This window comes from Clupea harengus, chromosome 22 (genome assembly GCF_900700415.2).
Source record: "Clupea harengus chromosome 22, Ch_v2.0.2, whole genome shotgun sequence".
Lineage (NCBI taxonomy): Eukaryota > Metazoa > Chordata > Actinopteri > Clupeiformes > Clupeidae > Clupea > Clupea harengus.
Window position 1 is genome coordinate 1,736,220 of NC_045173.1, and position 17,500 is coordinate 1,753,719.

General features: G+C 44.3%; 1 protein-coding gene across 8 annotated transcripts in view; it reads right to left on the reverse strand.

Annotated features, from left to right (window-relative positions):
* LOC105903858 (receptor-type tyrosine-protein phosphatase S-like) overlaps positions 1 to 17,500 on the reverse strand; it is a 73,268-nt gene that overhangs the window by 21,180 nt on the left and 34,588 nt on the right. For 4 of the 8 annotated variants that reach the window (XM_031560131.2, XM_031560133.2, XM_031560132.2 and 1 more), the window contains 5 exons: positions 14,986 to 14,997; positions 10,101 to 10,370; positions 7,599 to 8,180; positions 6,263 to 6,396; positions 5,884 to 6,028 (listed from right to left, as the gene is read on the reverse strand). In XM_031560131.2, the coding sequence (XP_031415991.1) occupies positions 5,884 to 6,028; positions 6,263 to 6,396; positions 7,599 to 8,180; positions 10,101 to 10,370; positions 14,986 to 14,997 (1,143 nt within the window). Of the gene's footprint in view, positions 1 to 702; positions 1,018 to 5,883; positions 6,029 to 6,262; positions 6,397 to 7,598; positions 8,181 to 10,100; positions 10,371 to 14,985; positions 14,998 to 17,500 lie in introns of all 8 variants that reach the window. The other 4 variants (XM_031560137.2, XM_031560135.2, XM_031560134.2 and 1 more) reach the window with 2 other exon arrangements.

The window sequence follows — 17,500 nt, forward strand, 5'->3', positions numbered from 1 at the left end:
CTGTAGAGCAGCACAAGAAATAATTCCCATCCATTTTAAGATAATACATCTCTCTCTCAAGCATTCAACTCACAAGGTGGCCACACATAGATAAGCCACAGGAAATACAAGATAAAACCCCCAGGTTGAGAAAGCAATTACTCATTCTCGCCTAATATTCACAACCTGTAATACAAGTGATGAAACTATATGCTTTCAAATCCAAGTCGGAATGTACAATCAGGCAAAAGGAATTTAGTTTTGTCATGTCTCTTGGTTATCAACAACTGACAAGTCCCATTAACACCCATTAACTAGAACGAGAACAACAGAGAATCTCCACGTTTTACGATGAAATTATTCTTTTCCTTCATTATAGCGCTTGGTTCAGTTAGTAATGATTGGACAAACAAGGTCATGAAGAAGGGAGGTTTACATCTTTTTTTCAAGTCCCTCGTTTCATTGTTCCATTGATTGCTGGATACACAATGTCCCAAGCTCCCATTTAAGTCTGGCTTTCCATTATTATCTGTGACCTGAAAAGACCTCTGCTTCTGTCCATCTTTTCCTTTCATTAGATTTTTTTCAAAGCTTTTGTTTTTACCACATTATTTACAATTTTCTGTGCTCTGCTAATGTAATCTCTAAATGTACTCCTTCGAGTAATCGATACAAAGAGGCATTTAGGAGTTCAAGAGGCCATAAATCATGGCTTGATCGTACCATCCTCATCTGTCTGGCACTCCAGCGCCGAGCTCTGTGGACCGGAGCCCTCCGACGTGAAGGCGGCCACAGACACTCTGTAGCGCGTCCACCTCTTCAGCCCGCTGAGCAGCGCCTGCCAGGGGTCCGGCCCCACGCGCTGGGTCCTCTCGGGCTCGGGTTCTGGTTGGAGCCCGCTGGCTAGGGGCTGGTACAGAATCTCGTAGCCCTCCAGGTCCACGTTGCGCCCCTCTTCTGGGGGAGCGCGCCAACTTACCCGTAAGGAGGAGGAGCCAAGAGGAGAGCATTCTACCCCACGAGGGGGGGATGAGGGTTCTGAGGGTGGTGGACGGGAGGTCAAAGGGAAAGAGAGAAAGGGAAAGAAGGAAGGAAGGAAGAAAGAAAGAAAGAAAGAAAGAAAGGAAAAGGAGGGCGTAGAAAGAGCGCAGGAGGAACAAGAGACAGGGTGAAAGACAGAAAAACAAAATAAAAGATGGCAGAGGCGCATGTGTGTAGGGTAGAAAATTGCAAAATTAAATGAACCACAAATTGAACACAAGCAAAAAAAGCAACAACGGCAGCCAGTGCTGGATTAGGATGAATGCAAAAACAATAGGCGAGGATTAACCCAAGAGAACACAAAAGGGGAAGAGATGACTCAGCAATGAGAAGGCTTGTGCACTGGTGAGAGATGGTGATGCATGGACTTGTCATAATGGTGATCAATAGCACCGGTCTATCATCAAGGTATCCCCTCTGTCTGGAAGTGACAGGTCGTGATGCCGTATTGACGGGGGGTGGGGGGGTGTGTGTGTGTGTGTGTGTGTGTGGGGGGGGGGGGTATTGGTCCCAAACAGCCTGCATAATCACAGCACAGAGGGCTGTGAAATAGATTGCAGGGTGTCCAGCCGACCCACTGCAGCACGGCGAGTGATTGATGGATTCAGAGCCGAGTTAAGATAAGGCCTCCAGCACAGACTGCTGGCGAAACCTGAACCGAATGGAAGCTTCCGGAGTGCCTACATTAGTAAAGGACAATTTCCTCTTCGAATGATCAAATGTCACCAGGAAAAAGTGTCTTTATGTCAGAACTTCTTACTTCAGAGATTACATAGAAACTTCTAGGTATGTTAGAAGTGGGCCTTGGCCACCCATTGGTCTATTGTAGATCACATTGAGAGTCTGATACTGTAAATGAATCAGTTCGGTCAGGACACTCTGAGGGACGCTGCTGATTGGTCTTCTGGTGTTTTGAGCCAATCAGCTTCTTACACGCCCAACAGCACTTGTTTACTGCTGTACTGGTAGGTAGACGCCATGCAGCTGTCTGCACAGTGATTTTAAGTGTTTCCATGCTCCCTCCTCACCCCCCGCTCCACCTGTCTACATGTCTACACCTGCTTGGGCTAGTGGCTCTTTGCACTCATGGCTTTAGGATGTCTCAACAGTAGCAGCAGCAACAGTTATACAGCAGTTACCACTAGGTTGGCGGCAGCTGCTTCTAACAGCAGCAGCAGCAGCAGCTCCAGTCCGCCAAGACCAAACACACTACCCTTTCATTTTCTGACTGAATTGTGGTGCTATAAATGAGACATCATTTCAGCCTTGGGAGCGGCCAGGATTCAGAGTGGTAATGGTGAATTACACCACCTGAGCAAAATTAAATTTCACACATACAGGATTATCGCTGCCTTTTTTATACTATTATAATGGCAACAGCTGCAAAAAAAACTGGTGCGAGGCACTTAAATGCACTGGTAAAAAATATGTGCAAAGTTTGGAATGAAGAAATGCTGAATGCATAAAACCAAATAAAAAGAAACAGCGAACATAAACAGAAATTAAATTAAATTGAATGTTAAGAATAAATGCTTTGAGAATAGAAAAATATATTATATTGAACCAATACATACCTTTTAGTCCCTCTGATAAAAGACTTTCTTACCACACACAAAGGCTACACGTGCACAGACACACACACACACACACACTCCAAACCCTGTCCTCTACCATATGACCCGTTAAATTACGCATTCAATAGCATGCAATGCAGTTTAAATACAATTATGAGCTGGGCATGGCAACTCATTTGAGGCTTTGGACGTTTGATCGAGAGCATTGAGAGATTGAGCAGTGTTGGCTGGACCAAGCGCTCGGGGGCATACAGCGAGAGAGGATGGTGTGACTTATTAAAAATAATAGGCTGTCTGAATCCCGCGCTCGTAATAATCAATGTGACTGATAACAGCATGTGACTCTGCACCCAGGATTCATGCATTCCACCCGGCCACTGCCTCCCCACTTCAGTGTGTGCGTGCGCAAAACATGGAACACGATAATTAAATCTGACGCCGAAATAATTCAATTATCAAAGACGACAAGTCACACTTAAGTAATGACAGTGTGTAATTGCCCGCTCCTACAGCGCAATTTCTGCCTCTGTCACTCTTGCTGGGATTGGCTGCGGCTAGTGAGGGTACAGTGGGCATGAGGCGGCACAGAAGGGGTCCAAGTGGGCATCCCTCCACTAGCCTTGTGCTGAGTGCGCCCAGAGAGTCCACTGCCACGGAGAATCAGGGCCTTTTTAGTGGCACACATCATGCAAGCATTCATGGAGGCTTATGAAGGAACTGAGAATTTCTTCAAAAGATGCTACAAAGTCCTCAAGCCTGGAGCGGGTCAGAGGCGCCGCCCGGACCACAGGGCTAGTGACCTCAGTCCATGTCTACATGTGTACACTGTCCGTGCTTGTGTGTGCTGTGCCCATGGGTTTCAAATGTGAAGCTCATGAAGATAAAGAACTCATATGTAGGGCAAACTCAGAAAGAAGTGCTACTGCAAATTCCCAAAGTTAACTTGGACACTTAGGGCATTAACACTAAACTGTTAAGCAGCTTACATTAAAGAGAAAAGGAGAAGGGATCCACTCCATGGTGTGTGATTTAGCTGCTCGCAGGCAATGCTGTCTAACAGTGCTTTGGATTTCCTAAATGCTACTGATTATAATCCAAGCTTTGAGGCACAGCGTATCACCTTTGTGCTCGCCATGAAAAATAGGCCATATTGTGTTTTATAATGTTTTGTGAAAATTACGGAGCATACGATATTATTGGTTGAATGGCTGCAACAGAGGGGCTTCAAGGCAACGGAGATGACAACAAGGCTTTTTGAGTGCCTGCACCTTCAGCGGTGAAGATAAAACTCCAATAGCTTTAGGCTGCAATCACAATGCATAACAAAGGCGTCGTAAGTGTCTGAAATGAATTCTGCACAGTGAAATGGTATTCTTATCAGAGGCCATTCCCGTTCAATCTGTTCGCCACCCAAGTGTGTCTGCATTGTTCTCTACCGTGGAATGGTAGGCAGAGGAAAGGGTTTGGAGATCTCAGGCTGAGCACTCACATCAGCGTATCAGTCTGTACTCTAGAAACATCACCCAAGAGGCCATCAATCTGCAGGTCAATTCCTCAATCAAGCAGTCCATGACACAGACACACACGCACACACACACACACACACACACACGATACACATACACTCTCTCTCTCTCTCTCTCTCTCTCTCTCTCTTTCTCTCTCACACACACACACACACACACACACACACACACACACGCACACACACACACACCCACACACACATCATACACATACACTCTCTCTCTCTCTCTCTTTCTTTCTTTCTCTCTCACACACACACACACACACACACATTTTGAGGGAACTCTTTGGTAATGAACAAAAGGTTGTTTATTTCTACTGCACCCACCATGCATGTCTGGGTGTTTAAAATCTATGCATGCAGTGAAGTCCAAGCCAGTGTGAAAACTGTGGCTCCAACAGCAGAAGTAAACAGAGACATACCCCAGTTTTCTGTTTCACATTCAATCAAAACCAATAGCTGTTAAAGCATCAAAACAATTTGGTAAAAAAAAAGTGGCAAACCAATTATATCAGACAGATAGATTGTACTGAGGTCTACAGGATAAAGTTTTGAAGAATGTTCCTTTCAATCTTTTCAAAAGAAAACTGTGGATATGAGACTGCCGCAGATTGATCCCTCCCACACTAAGAGTGCCTATGTGATCAAAGAAAAGAAAATAGCCTTGAGGTGTGGTCTTTGTGCATGCGTGCGTGTGTGTGTGTGTGTGTGTGTGTGTGTGTGTGTGCATGACATCACAGCTGAGGTCTCAGCTATCACAGTAATTGCCCCCACAGTCTCAGAGAGAGCCTCACTTACCTCTGAATCGCTGCTTCTAACACCTTTTAAATTCGGTGTATCAAAGGTTTATCCCGCGCACGGCTGCTCACAAACCCATACAGGCCCATACAGTCAATCTTCAACACACCTGACATCCTGAGCTAGACTGACCATTTCACCGCTCCAAGATTGAAAATGAAAAGTCAACTGAGATAGAAAATCTAGGTAATGGAGGGCTGTACGGAGAGAAATCTAATTTGTCCTGCTGGACTTGTGGGAACAGAAAAAAAAAACTGTGTAAGGGGGAAAGTGTTTGTGAAGAACAGGGTGTATAATATAAAAAAAAACACATCCAGTCTGTTTGAGGCTTGTTTGTGGTAATGAGACATCTGTTTGAAAACACACAGTCTGCACCCACAGCATCACACACAGATACAATTCACACACAAGGCATGGGCATGAGGAGACGTGGAGATGGAGATGGAGGTGGAGGATGACAACGCATGGATGTGCACACACACACACACACGCACATGACATACTGAGATGGGCCTGCATCCCGTCAGCCATTTTGTGAGCAGTGGACTTGTCCTGGGTGAAGTGATGCACGCTTCCACACAGACAGCACACACTGTCACTCTCCCAGCACACAGATCAGGTGGGTGAAATCAAGGGAAGGTGATAGATCAGAACAACCCACACACCAGACGCACCAGAAGGCATAATCTCTCTGCCCGTGACCCTCAAACAGCTCCTTCAACGTCTCTCCTCCCCTCAATCATTAAAGAGCCCAAAAGAACTTCTGTAGCGAGATGTTGTTGGGGAGTTTATGGCAGAAACCCCATAAAGTCCACCTCCAACTCGCCTACTAAGAGTTGGCGATCAATGGTGACTAATGAAATTGGATGAGCACGAAGGGAGCCATTTAAGGGTGCTAGGAACAGATCAATGGGGGCTCTGCTGGTCAGAGCTACCGTAGGCAGAAGGACTGAGGAGACATACTGGCTTGGGCGGTTCTCTCGGTGATCTCATTGGTGAAAGCGCCGATGCCCTGCTTGGATTTGGCGGCCAGGGAGAAGAAGTATTCGGTGTTGGCTCTCAGGTTTTCAATGACATAGGAGGATCTGGGCCCAAAGGTCCTTTTCTCCTAAAAGGTGGAAAAACATGTTCAATCTCAGTTATGGTTCGTAAAGTGAGGCTTGCCATACGAAATAGGTAATTTAATAAGCACAAAGTAAAAACATTTAGAACTAGTCATTTTAAAGTACATTATTTAATTTGTTCTATGTGCCTTTTGTGGCCTATGCTGTTCTTAATGTGCTCTGTATAGACCTGTATAGACAAATGGAACAAAAGAAGCATAGACACAGTGAAACCTCACCTGATTCCCAAACTTGGATTTAAACTGCAACTCATAACTCAGAATGCCCTCTTTGGAGTAGGCTGGCTCCCAGGTCAGCTCAATGCTCGTGTCAGTCACTCGGCCCACCTGGAACTTGCCTGGTTGCCCTGGAACTGAACCAGAATGGGAACCGTTAGCATAACAGTAACACGCCTTCTGCTCTAGCTACAAAACAAGCGACCAGATTCTCCAGCAGCTGTAACAATGAAAGGATCCTAAATGGTTTGTGTCGTTGCCCATGTTGTGTTAAGTGTAGTCATTACTGGACATGTTGTGTTAAGTGTCATCATTACTGGACATGTTGTGTTAAGTGTCGTCATTACTGAACATGTTGTGTTAAGTGTCATCATTACTGGACATGTTGTGTTAAGTGTCGTCATTACTGAACATGTTGTGTTAAGTGTCATCATTACTGGACATGTTGTGTTAAGTGTAGTCATTACTGGACATGTTGTGTTAAGTGTCATCATTACTGGACATGTTGTGTTAAGTGTCATCATTACTGGACATGTTGTGTTAAGTGTCGTCATTACTGGACATGTTGTGTTAAGTGTCGTCATTACTGGACATGTTGTGTTAAGTGTCGTCATTACTGAACATGTTGTGTTAAGTGTCGTCATTACTGGACATGTTGTGTTAAGTGTAGTGATTACTGGACATGTTGTGTTAAGTGTAGTGATTACTGGACATGTTGTGTTAAGTGTAGTGATTACTGGACATGTTGTGTTAAGTGTCATCATTACTGGACATGTTGTGTTAAGTGTCATCATTACTGGACATGTTGTGTTAAGTGTCATCATTACTGGACATGTTGTGTTAAGTGTCATCATTACTGGACATGTTGTGTTAAGTGTAGTCATTACTGGACATGTTGTGTTAAGTGTAGTGATTACTGGACATGTTGTGTTAAGTGTAGTGATTACTGAACATGTTGTGTTAAGTGTCGTCATTACTGGACATGTTGTGTTAAGTGTCATCATTACTGAACATGTTGTGTTAAGTGTCATCATTACTGGACATGTTGTGTTAAGTGTCATCATTACTGGACATGTTGTGTTAAGTGTAGTCATTACTGAACATGTTGTGTTAAGTGTCATCATTACTGGACATGTTGTGTTAAGTGTCATCATTACTGGACATGTTGTGTTAAGTGTCATCATTACTGGACATGTTGTGTTAAGTGTCATCATTACTGGACATGTTGTGTTAAGTGTCGTCATTACTGGACATGTTGTGTTAAGTGTCGTCATTACTGGACATGTTGTGTTAAGTGTCGTCATTACTGGACGCTGCTGTGACCACGTGTGCTCCTTACCTCCAGGCAGGACTTTAACATGAATGGGATCGGAGGGGGGTCCGTCTCCGACCGAGGTGAAGGCCAGCACACAGATGGTGTACGTCTCCGAGGGCACCAGGCTCTGGATGGTGGTGATGACGCTGTCCTGCACGTTGTGGATCTGCCACATGCTCATGGGCTGGTCCTTGTTCATGGTGTAGTACACGCGGTAGCCCTTGATCTGGCCGTTGGGCTCCTCCGGCTCCTCCCAGCGCACCATCATGGTGTTGGAGGAGAGGATCCTGGCGTGGATGTTTCGAGGAGGGCTGGCGGGCGCCTGCTCGGCGGTCCTGGCCTCCACTCTGCCGCTGGGAGGCCCCTGTCCAATGCTGTTAAAGGCGGACACGCGGAACTCGTACTCGGTGTTGGGGTAGAGACCGCCGATGCTGTAGCGCGTGGTGGTGATGCCGTCCACCGTCTCAAACTTGCTGTCGGGACTCTTGGCGCGGTACTGGATGATGTAATAGGAGACAGGGTCAGGGTTCCCCGAGTCCCAGGTGATGGTGATGCTGGTGGCGGTTGTCTCGGTAACAATGGGCATCCCTGGAGCCTTAGGCAGAGCTGGAAGGGCATGAGCAGGACAGAGCAACTGACAGTGAGGGGAGAGGTTTGATGAAATACCAGTATGACAGGTAAAGACACAGATCATTTGTTATTTTCAAAAAGGTCTTCCAAAGACCAAACATGCTATATATATCACATAGCATCAGTCAACCTTGAGTTTAATAATTATGTCAGGAATAATGGATGACACAGCATGTGCTTAAAGAGGAGACTGATGCATACCAAGGTGGTGGTGTAGCCCCAATGCATAACAGAATTTACCTTTCAGGAGTGTTACCAATGTACAGACTCTGTATCCACTTCTATACTATAGATGTCTTTACCTCAAGGCATATGCTCATCCCCTAAAATGCATTTATTTCTAGAAACTATTGCATTTCATTCCTGCTTTATATCCGTTTACAGCATAATGGCAATGACGAGATGACAACTCAGAAGACTCTACACACACAAAGAGCTTTAAAATACTAATAACATGTGTACACTACTACAACTAGAAACGATAATGACCGTAATAGATGAGTAATGTCCGAGCCAGAGTGTATAAAGAGCCCAATAATCTAAGATTGCATTGATGATGATGATGATAATACAGGACATGAGCGTCTGGATCTTCCAGAAGCATGTCTGACTGTCTGGTTTGATTACTATCTGGTGCTTTTAAGGGTTGCAGGATTAGAAATAGATAAATTGCCTCACAAAGGCACCAAAATAGCACATCCACTCAAGAGCACTGCTTTTACCATTTTTTCCCATCAGAAAAATAGTGGACAAATGGTTCTCATGAAGTGTACAGGTAAATTAAATTAGCAGTGGACTTTTGTCTTTAAGGAAACAAAGCAGTGTGAAGTATTTCAATTGTATGGTATAATAAGGAGCATAGGGTAGGGGCAGTTAATTACTGTCATGTCGAAAAACACAAGACTAATACACTGATGAAATTCTTGCGCATGAGAGATGCCTAGTTGTTTTTGTACTCAGTAGTATTGATGGTGATGGGGTCCTCTCCTTTATTAGAGGGAGGCTGTCTGGAACATTTCCCCATCATGGGGCGACATTGGTACAGGTGGTAAAGAAGTCGTTTAGTAAGCAGAAGGTTGCTAGTTCGATTCCCTGTCGAAGCGTCTTTGAGCAAGACACTGAACCCCTAATTGCTCCTGATGTGCAGTGTGCCATCAGTGTAAATGTAAAATGTGTATACATTGTAAGTCGCACATATGTAAGTCGCTTTGGATAAAAGCGTCTGCTAAATGACTAAATATAAATATGAAAGCCTAAACTTGTAACAATCAACCCTGAGGACCAACGCTAGAATACCAGCATGCATCTGGAGCTGCATCTGGTCTGCAGCTGAAGTGTCACGGGGGGGTAGCCATTGGAGTGCAGCTAAATGTAGTCGCTTGAGTGTTACACAACATGTCCTGAGGCCTCATTAATGGAGCCTGTGAAGACCATACCCTCAGACGCCCCCCCAGGACCGCAGGGACGTGAATACATGGATTACCAATGGAGGTCAACAGTGTTACTGTTATTACTCAAGACAAGTAGAGAAGAAGAATAGAGTAGTTCAAGGTTTATCTGTGTTTTTCTATTCTATTGTATTTGGGCATGTTACATATATCTCTGAGCTTTAAACTGTAAACGATTTTGCTAAAGTTAATTTTGTGCACAATGGACACCTTTGCAAAGATCATTCTTTACATAAATCCTGGAACGCTAAAAGAAAAACATGAATGTGAATAATACATGCCAATGAATGAGTCTGATGGCATGTATGCTAGATTTAGAATATTTTCAACGATGGCACGCAACAAGAAAAGAACATAGAATGTAGTGGACAAACCCAGACACTTGTTTCATGAGCCCAGACACATTAGCACCGCTCATGCAGACGAGCTGCAGTGGAGACATGCTTACATTTAACGATGACCTGTGCCACTGACTCGATGATGCCCAGGCTACTGATGGCCACACAGGTGTAGTTGGCAGACTCTCGCACACTCTCTAGCTCCAGAACGTTCCGGCCCACCGGCATGGAATCCTCCGGGGTCAAGTCCTCCGAGTTGAGCATCCACTTGACGTAGGGCATCGGGGAGCCGACTGCCACGCACGTGATGTTGATGCTGCCCCCCGGCATGATCTCGTGACTGGTGGGGGGGATGGTGAAGCGAGGGGCCACGCGGCGAACTGGAGGAGGCAGAGGATTGACAAACAGAGAGGTAGCAAAAATGTGGAATAACACATCACAAGGCTTTCCATCCACACAGCATCACTCATGGAATCAGATACACTGAGGTACGTCCAGTGCTCTTTTTTGGACTGGCATTTCAGAATGAACTTCTCTGCTGATCTACATAACTATCGGTTCAACTGTCAGGTATCACACAGAAATCTAACTCAAGTTTCTCATGTTCTATTATTGCTGGCCTCAGATGAAGGGATCGAGCCAAAAAGCAGTCTTGACACATTGAGAGGGACAGCGGGAGACACCACTCACAGGCATCAGTACTTGGGTTGTAATGAGCTCCCAGTACAAAGGAAGAGGACCATAATGGTGAGACAGACAGAGACATTTTCTTAGATCTGCATAAACCTTTGTAGCATTTAAAGATCTCAGGCACAGTTTTAAACCTGTGGCTGCACCCCTGCTAGCACTTTTGCAGCTTGCGCGCTACAATGAGAAACTTAAATTAGATTTTGTGTCTCTTAAGGGCAGAATCAACCAGATGAAGCCTTTTCAAGATCTGACATGGTTCCAATCAATAGGTGCAACTATCGATCTCACAGACATCATGCAGCGGGAGACTGCAGCTCGGCTGGAGAAAGTGTTTTAGAGTGTTCAGATATCTCGTCTAGAAACGGGGGGGGAAACATGGTGCATATCTCGTATGAGTCATGAGTCGCTTGCATGCCTGGACAACCGAGGAAAGCTGAAGAAGTAGTGAGAGAGCATAAAGGAACAAGATGGTCAGGGGTTGGTGCACGGGACAGGTACATGGATTGGCATGGGTCTTCAGGTACTTCTGAAGAGAGCCACGATCAGAGAAATGGGGCTATGGTTGAGGGGAGTCGGCTGCAATGCACTCTGGGAGAGACTGTGATTGCAATAAGGCTGCTCCTAATTCCATGAAAAACATCTTGAAAGTGATGTAAATCCCTGGTGGGTACAGTGAGTCCTACCAGGGCTAAGGATGGTAATATGATGATGAGGGAGGAAACACGTGAAGAAGGTTGTGAGAGACAGTGACAGTGACAGTGACATAAGTGTGTTTCATCAGCTGAGAGGACTGGATGACAACTAGATGAGAAAGTACTGAAGAAAGAGAGAAAGAGAGAGAGAGGGAGAAAGAGAGAAAGAGAGAGAGAGAGAGAGAGATTTGGGGGCTGGTTGTGATGGAGTGCAAAGGGATGCTGAGTACAGACATAATGGCTGAGGGGAGGGGAGGGGGCGGGGGGGAGAGGCATGAATGACAAACTAGAAAAGACACAGAGAAAGGGGAAGGGGGGAGCTGGGACAGTCAAAAAGACTGTCTGTCAGCACATCTGCTCGCTCATGTGGAAGGACAGAGCTTGGAAATATGACTTTGGAGTTGAGAGCACAGTCACTGCTGCGCTCTCCTAGGCTTGTGGAGTTCCATACGAACCAGCGACTGAGACTGTGTGAAGAACCACAAGGTCTATTTCAGGCTCTAAATGTTTAAGGGGAGAGACTGGAGAGCACAGAGCCGGTTCTTCTGACAGTCATGTCTTTGATCCGGTGGCTTAGATGGTCTCTTTAATATGGCTCAGGGTTGAAGCTCTCTGACTGACTTGGGATAAGAGGATATCCCCCTACCACAAAAACCTGTGTACAGCTACTAGAAGAGGAGGCTATGTTATGCTACAGTGCGTTCACCAGTGCCTCACACCTCCCCCCCACTCAGATATTTAACACTGTGTTGTTTATTTTAAATTAACAAAGGCCTCTCGGGCATTCGTTTTCTGCAATAAGCTCACTCATTCTAAATAAATATTTTAGGTACAGATGTTTTCTTTTTCTCAAAACTCTATCATTGTAAAAAGAGCTCCTCTAGAGACCTTGGCCTTGTTAGGAATTTAGCAAAGATTTGCAAAAAAAAAAAAACCCAATCCCAGAAACATAACAGATTATAGAGGGGCAATTTTGTTTTTTGGAAGCACAGATTTTCACAGATTTTCCAGTGAATAAAAAGGCATACGTCTGATAACAACCTTCAAACAACATTACACATTTGTAAAATTGTAAAACTGTTATTTGCCAGCAGATACCCAGAATTGGACACATACATGTTAGCACATGAAAGCCTTAGCTGGAGATTAAAATCTAAACAGAGACTCAACAAAGCTGACTGTTAATGAATACATGCCTGTGTGAGTAGAATGACAAATAAAGACTGGGTTAATAGACATCATCCACATGCAACAATGACAGCATGCCATTTCTAGTTCCATCAATGTAATGTTTTACACTCAGAACATATTGCACCAAAAGAGAATTCTATTTGCCACGTTCTAAAACAAACACCAAACAATAAAACCTCAGCGCATTTTTGTAGAGAACCACGGGCCCAGTAACCCCCGAGCTTACAATAGATTCCCAACAACTGACACAATTCTCCCAGTGATATGATATAGAATGCTGCCTTTTTGGCCATAGATTAAAAACACCATCCAAATGGATGACAAAGGCAACACTTCGTCAGCGCTGTCACTCTAGGCACTGTTAAAAGCCTGAACTGATAGCATCTCTTTGTTGTGGGGCCAGACCTAAATCATGGCCCCAGCTGTTCCTGCTCAGATGGATTTGTCACTGTCGAATCATGGCCTCTCAGACACCACAGTGAAATTAATAGTGCGTTAATCCAGCAGTGGTGTCCACCCAGCTGGGAGTGCTCAAACGGAGCTCCTTAAAAGCGCTCAGGCTCTACAACAGTGCCACCACCAGCCCAGGGTTCATTTCCTTCTGTCTGTAAGACAGCAATAAAGGGCTCTATTGAACAAACACCACTATAAAAACAATGGACAGCCGTGCCCTGCTATCTCTTTGATGGCCACAGCTCTAAAGCACTTCAGACAAAAATGCTACAGTGATAGCACACAGCAATGTGCCAGGGCTGCAAGTGAGTCACACATCAAATAAGACCTTTTGGAAATGTCAGAGGACACAACGTGGCATCACAACTCTGTGGTGTCTCCCTCCCTCCCTCAATAAAAAAAGACACTGAAAAAAAAAAACTTGAATCGTACCACTGTTAGTAAATTAGTCACGGCTCCTAGGTTAAATGACACTACACTGCAGAGGGCATTGCAATCCAAGCAATATGAGCAAAGATAATGGGTAGTAGTCCAATTATATAATTATCTCCATCTTTGCAGTTCTTCCACATGCAACATACAACATACCATGCAAGCGCATGCCACAGTCAAAGGGCAAAACCAAGACAAAACATTCAGCTTGCATTCTCTCACATTAATTACATTAGAGGATAAACACACGGATGTTTCCTGATAAACACACTCGAAGATGCTATTTGGGGAGTTGTGTGTGTGTGTGGAGGGGGTGGGGGTTTGTAATGAAGGGAAGGTTGCACGATGATCAGTCTACCGAGTATCACGGGAGGGGATTTTGAGTGCACTGGATTAAGACTATACTTCATCCAACACCAGGCTAATCCCCATTGATTGCGATACTTTCATCCATGCAGCATTGATGCTAATCTCATTTCGTAACACACAAGGGTAAAAAATGAACTCATTTTTTAATGGAGGCTCCTTTCCCAAACAACCACCAACTACTTCTGCCATGTCTCTTTGCAGCAGTCCCAGTGGCACGGTGTGATCTAATCTAATGCTATGTAATCGTATTTGACCTGTTGTTGTTGCGGGAAACATCTGGATAAGATTTCATGTCTGTTCGAAGCTAAAAAACATATAGAGTTTTTGGTTATAATATTGTAAGCCAAAGAGAACCTCCGTGCAGTGAGTAGTGATTGTTGATAGGAATAAAATGAGCTGCAACTCTAATAAGGTCACATATTGGGCACTGGAATGGTTACATGACAGAGGTGAAAAAAATAGTCATTCACTGCCATTGATTTGTGTTCAAATCAATAGCTTGGAAAATTGGGGGGAAAATGAAAACCACCATAGGACTATCTAGCACTGGCTAAGGAAGAAACCCCTTGGGCACTGAGAGCATACACACAATCACAAGGCACACACACACACACACACACACACACACACACACACAGTGAGACGAGGCCAAGAGCAATTACGGGGCACAAAACAGTACACACACACAAACTACACACTCACACACAACAAGGACCACACAGTGGAAATGGAAGGAAGGACAGCGAGCACAGTTCATTAGAAACACATGGAGCCGTCCAAACAAGGTTCCTGTTCAGGCATGCAAGCATCGTTACATTCTCCCATCATGCAGAAATGTCTTTAATTTCCAATTGCTGGGTTTCCATGACAACACGTGCACAGAAGCCTTCTGAGGAGGAAGCAATTCCAAGGGTTTTTTGCAAACAAGAAAAGACCCCACAATGCAAAACGTAAACACCCTGACCAAGCCCTGTTATTGTTCTAAATCATCCTCCAAGAAAATGATCTATTAAAAAAATGAAACTGAGAACCATAATCTATTTATTATTCTGTGAATAAATCTATCTCTAATTGTTTTTTTTTTTTTTAAACTGTCTGTAACTGAAATTATGTTGTTTGAGTTAAAAAAAAAAAAGGAAGTAAAAAAAGAAACGAAAAACACACCAACCTTCTCGCAGCTCTTGGGAATGTAAGGGGGTTGATGCAGAACACAATGACATGAGAAGGAGAGAAGAAATAGGGGAAAGACAGAGAGAGTAAAAAAGGCCACCGCAAGGATTTCAGCTGCCACAATCTCTCAGGGTCACTCCCCTCTTACCTGTCTGTCTGTCTGTCTGTCTGTCTGTGGGCTGGGCTGGGCTGGGCTGGGCTGCACCGCTGCCCCCGCTGCAGGAAGAGCCTGCTGCAGCCCTGTGCTGGGGCTTGTGGCCACGCCCTGTCCATCCCCACACTCATAATAAACCTCTGGTGACACCCCATTATTACCAGATCTTTGACATTGAAATAAGATTTATATTTCTATTAAGTGGCTTGTGGGCCAATATCTTTGAAGAGGAATCCCATTGTAAAAACCCCAGTGAAGAGAGCCTGGGAGGTTGATGGGAGATCGTCCACTGAGGGTTTCAACATCAAACACTTCCAGCTCTCCAAGAGGGGTGTCATGACACGACCAGCAATACTAACAAAACCACATCAGTATCTGCAGCAGTGTGTGAAACTTACCAGATCAGGCATAGGCGCTGTTTTGGGGTTTGCTTAATGACACCCCTGGTTGACCTGAGTCGGCCCTTTAAATAAGCACAGCCTTAGCTCTGCACAGCCAAGATGAACTGGGCAGCGCTCGCAGCTCCGCTCGGAATGAAGTGCATGTCAGAAGGGAAAAGGCCACCGCACTGTGACTGCCGCCACCTCTTGAGCTCTGCACTCGCTATAGTGGTTTGGGAGTTCTGAGCCATAAATGAATTATGAGTGTGAGTTCCTCAAGAGTGGGAACGTGTTAAGAGAGGCTGGCAGTGGTAGACGGTTTCCTTTCCCTTCCCTTCTCTTCTTTTCTCTCCTCTTCTCTTCCCATCCCTTCTCTTCCCTTCCCACCCCGCTCCTGCGCCTGACACATATCTATTTTGAGGAGGGAGGGAGTGCTGCACCAGCCATCCAGGCAGTGCAGAGCTAAGCAGTATACAGAATGAAATGGCTCTGCTAACACTTCCATTTAACCTCTGCCTGGATAGAAAATGAAATCTTGCGCAACTTTGTGTCAGGAGCCAGATGTTGCATGTCTGGGGAATCTGCTGCGTAGAACAGTCAGGCCGTTTAATGTTTTCTTCATATTTTGTGTAAAATGACAAATAATGACCAGTATTGGAGATAGTGCTACAGTGTTTAAGATAGGGGGGAGGGCGTACAGTTGGAAGTGTATGTGTGTGGGTATGACAGCCTGAGGTTAGGGTGACCTTTTCGTTTAGATGATTTGCGTGAGCACAAATATTTTCATATTTTAATAGAAAATCAGGCTGTAACGTAAAGGGCCTTAATTGGACAAGTACTAATTATCCCTTAAGTATAACTGTTACAATAGTCACTGTATCAACCAAAAAATACCAGACACCAATAATCTGTGTTCCTTATTATGGAGTCAAGCGTATCACAATGTTCTTTGTGTGTACTCAAGTAGGAGAGGAGAGAGGAGAGAGGAGAGAGGAGAGAGGAGAGAGGAGAGAGGAGAACGTCCCATTCTCATCCTTTCCCTAACTTCTCCTTTTATACCCCAGAATGAACTGGTATATGCCAGTGTTATTTGCTACCTGTGCTGCAGAATGTTAAAAACATCATATCAATGACATGGCTTTTATATTGCAGCCCGATCCGTAACTGATAAAGACATCTCACTTCCCATGAGAGCTTCTTTGGTTGACAATCTCACTTGGTTTAGGACACTCACTAGAAACACTGTGCATTGATTATCATCTGCTCAATGTAACACATTTCAACATGGTCTTGGTTTTAAATATCCATTTGTTTTTTTCCTAGATGACCAGTCACTGACATAATGCATTTATAATTTAATGGGAATCCCACATTTCATTTAAAGCTGAGCACTTTGGCTTGCATGAACAAGATATCTAATGAATTTCATTGAACTCAATTAGTTATTTACACTGTATATCAGAAATAGTTTCATATGGTTAGGGCAGAAACATTTAGCAATGCCTAAATCAACAGTGAGTGCTAATTGGCTCTAAAGAAACAATTACATGCCTCTAGGCCCAGTTCCCTCAATATAAATTAGCTTTTGCAATGCTATGATTATTCCAGACTTGATGAACTGGAAACCCTCTGAACTGTAAAAGACCACAAGGTGGTATAAACTCCACTGCAGCGTGCTAAATGAAATTCAGTTATTTCCATCAGTGTCACAGCAAGAAATACTATTCACCTCAGCATACTTTTACAACGTGACATTATAAAACTGATGAATGCGTGCTTTAATAAATACATTTTTTAAAACATAGTTTTTTGGCGTTTCTTTACCAAAGTCAGTGCTACTCCAGCGACATTGCAACACCTTGAGTACAATTTATGTTCCATTTCCTAATTGATTTCTTGTGATTTCACATGAACTGTAATCATTTTAGTTCCTGTTGACTTGTGGTTGTTTATTTGACAGTGGGCTTTTGTGTGTAAGG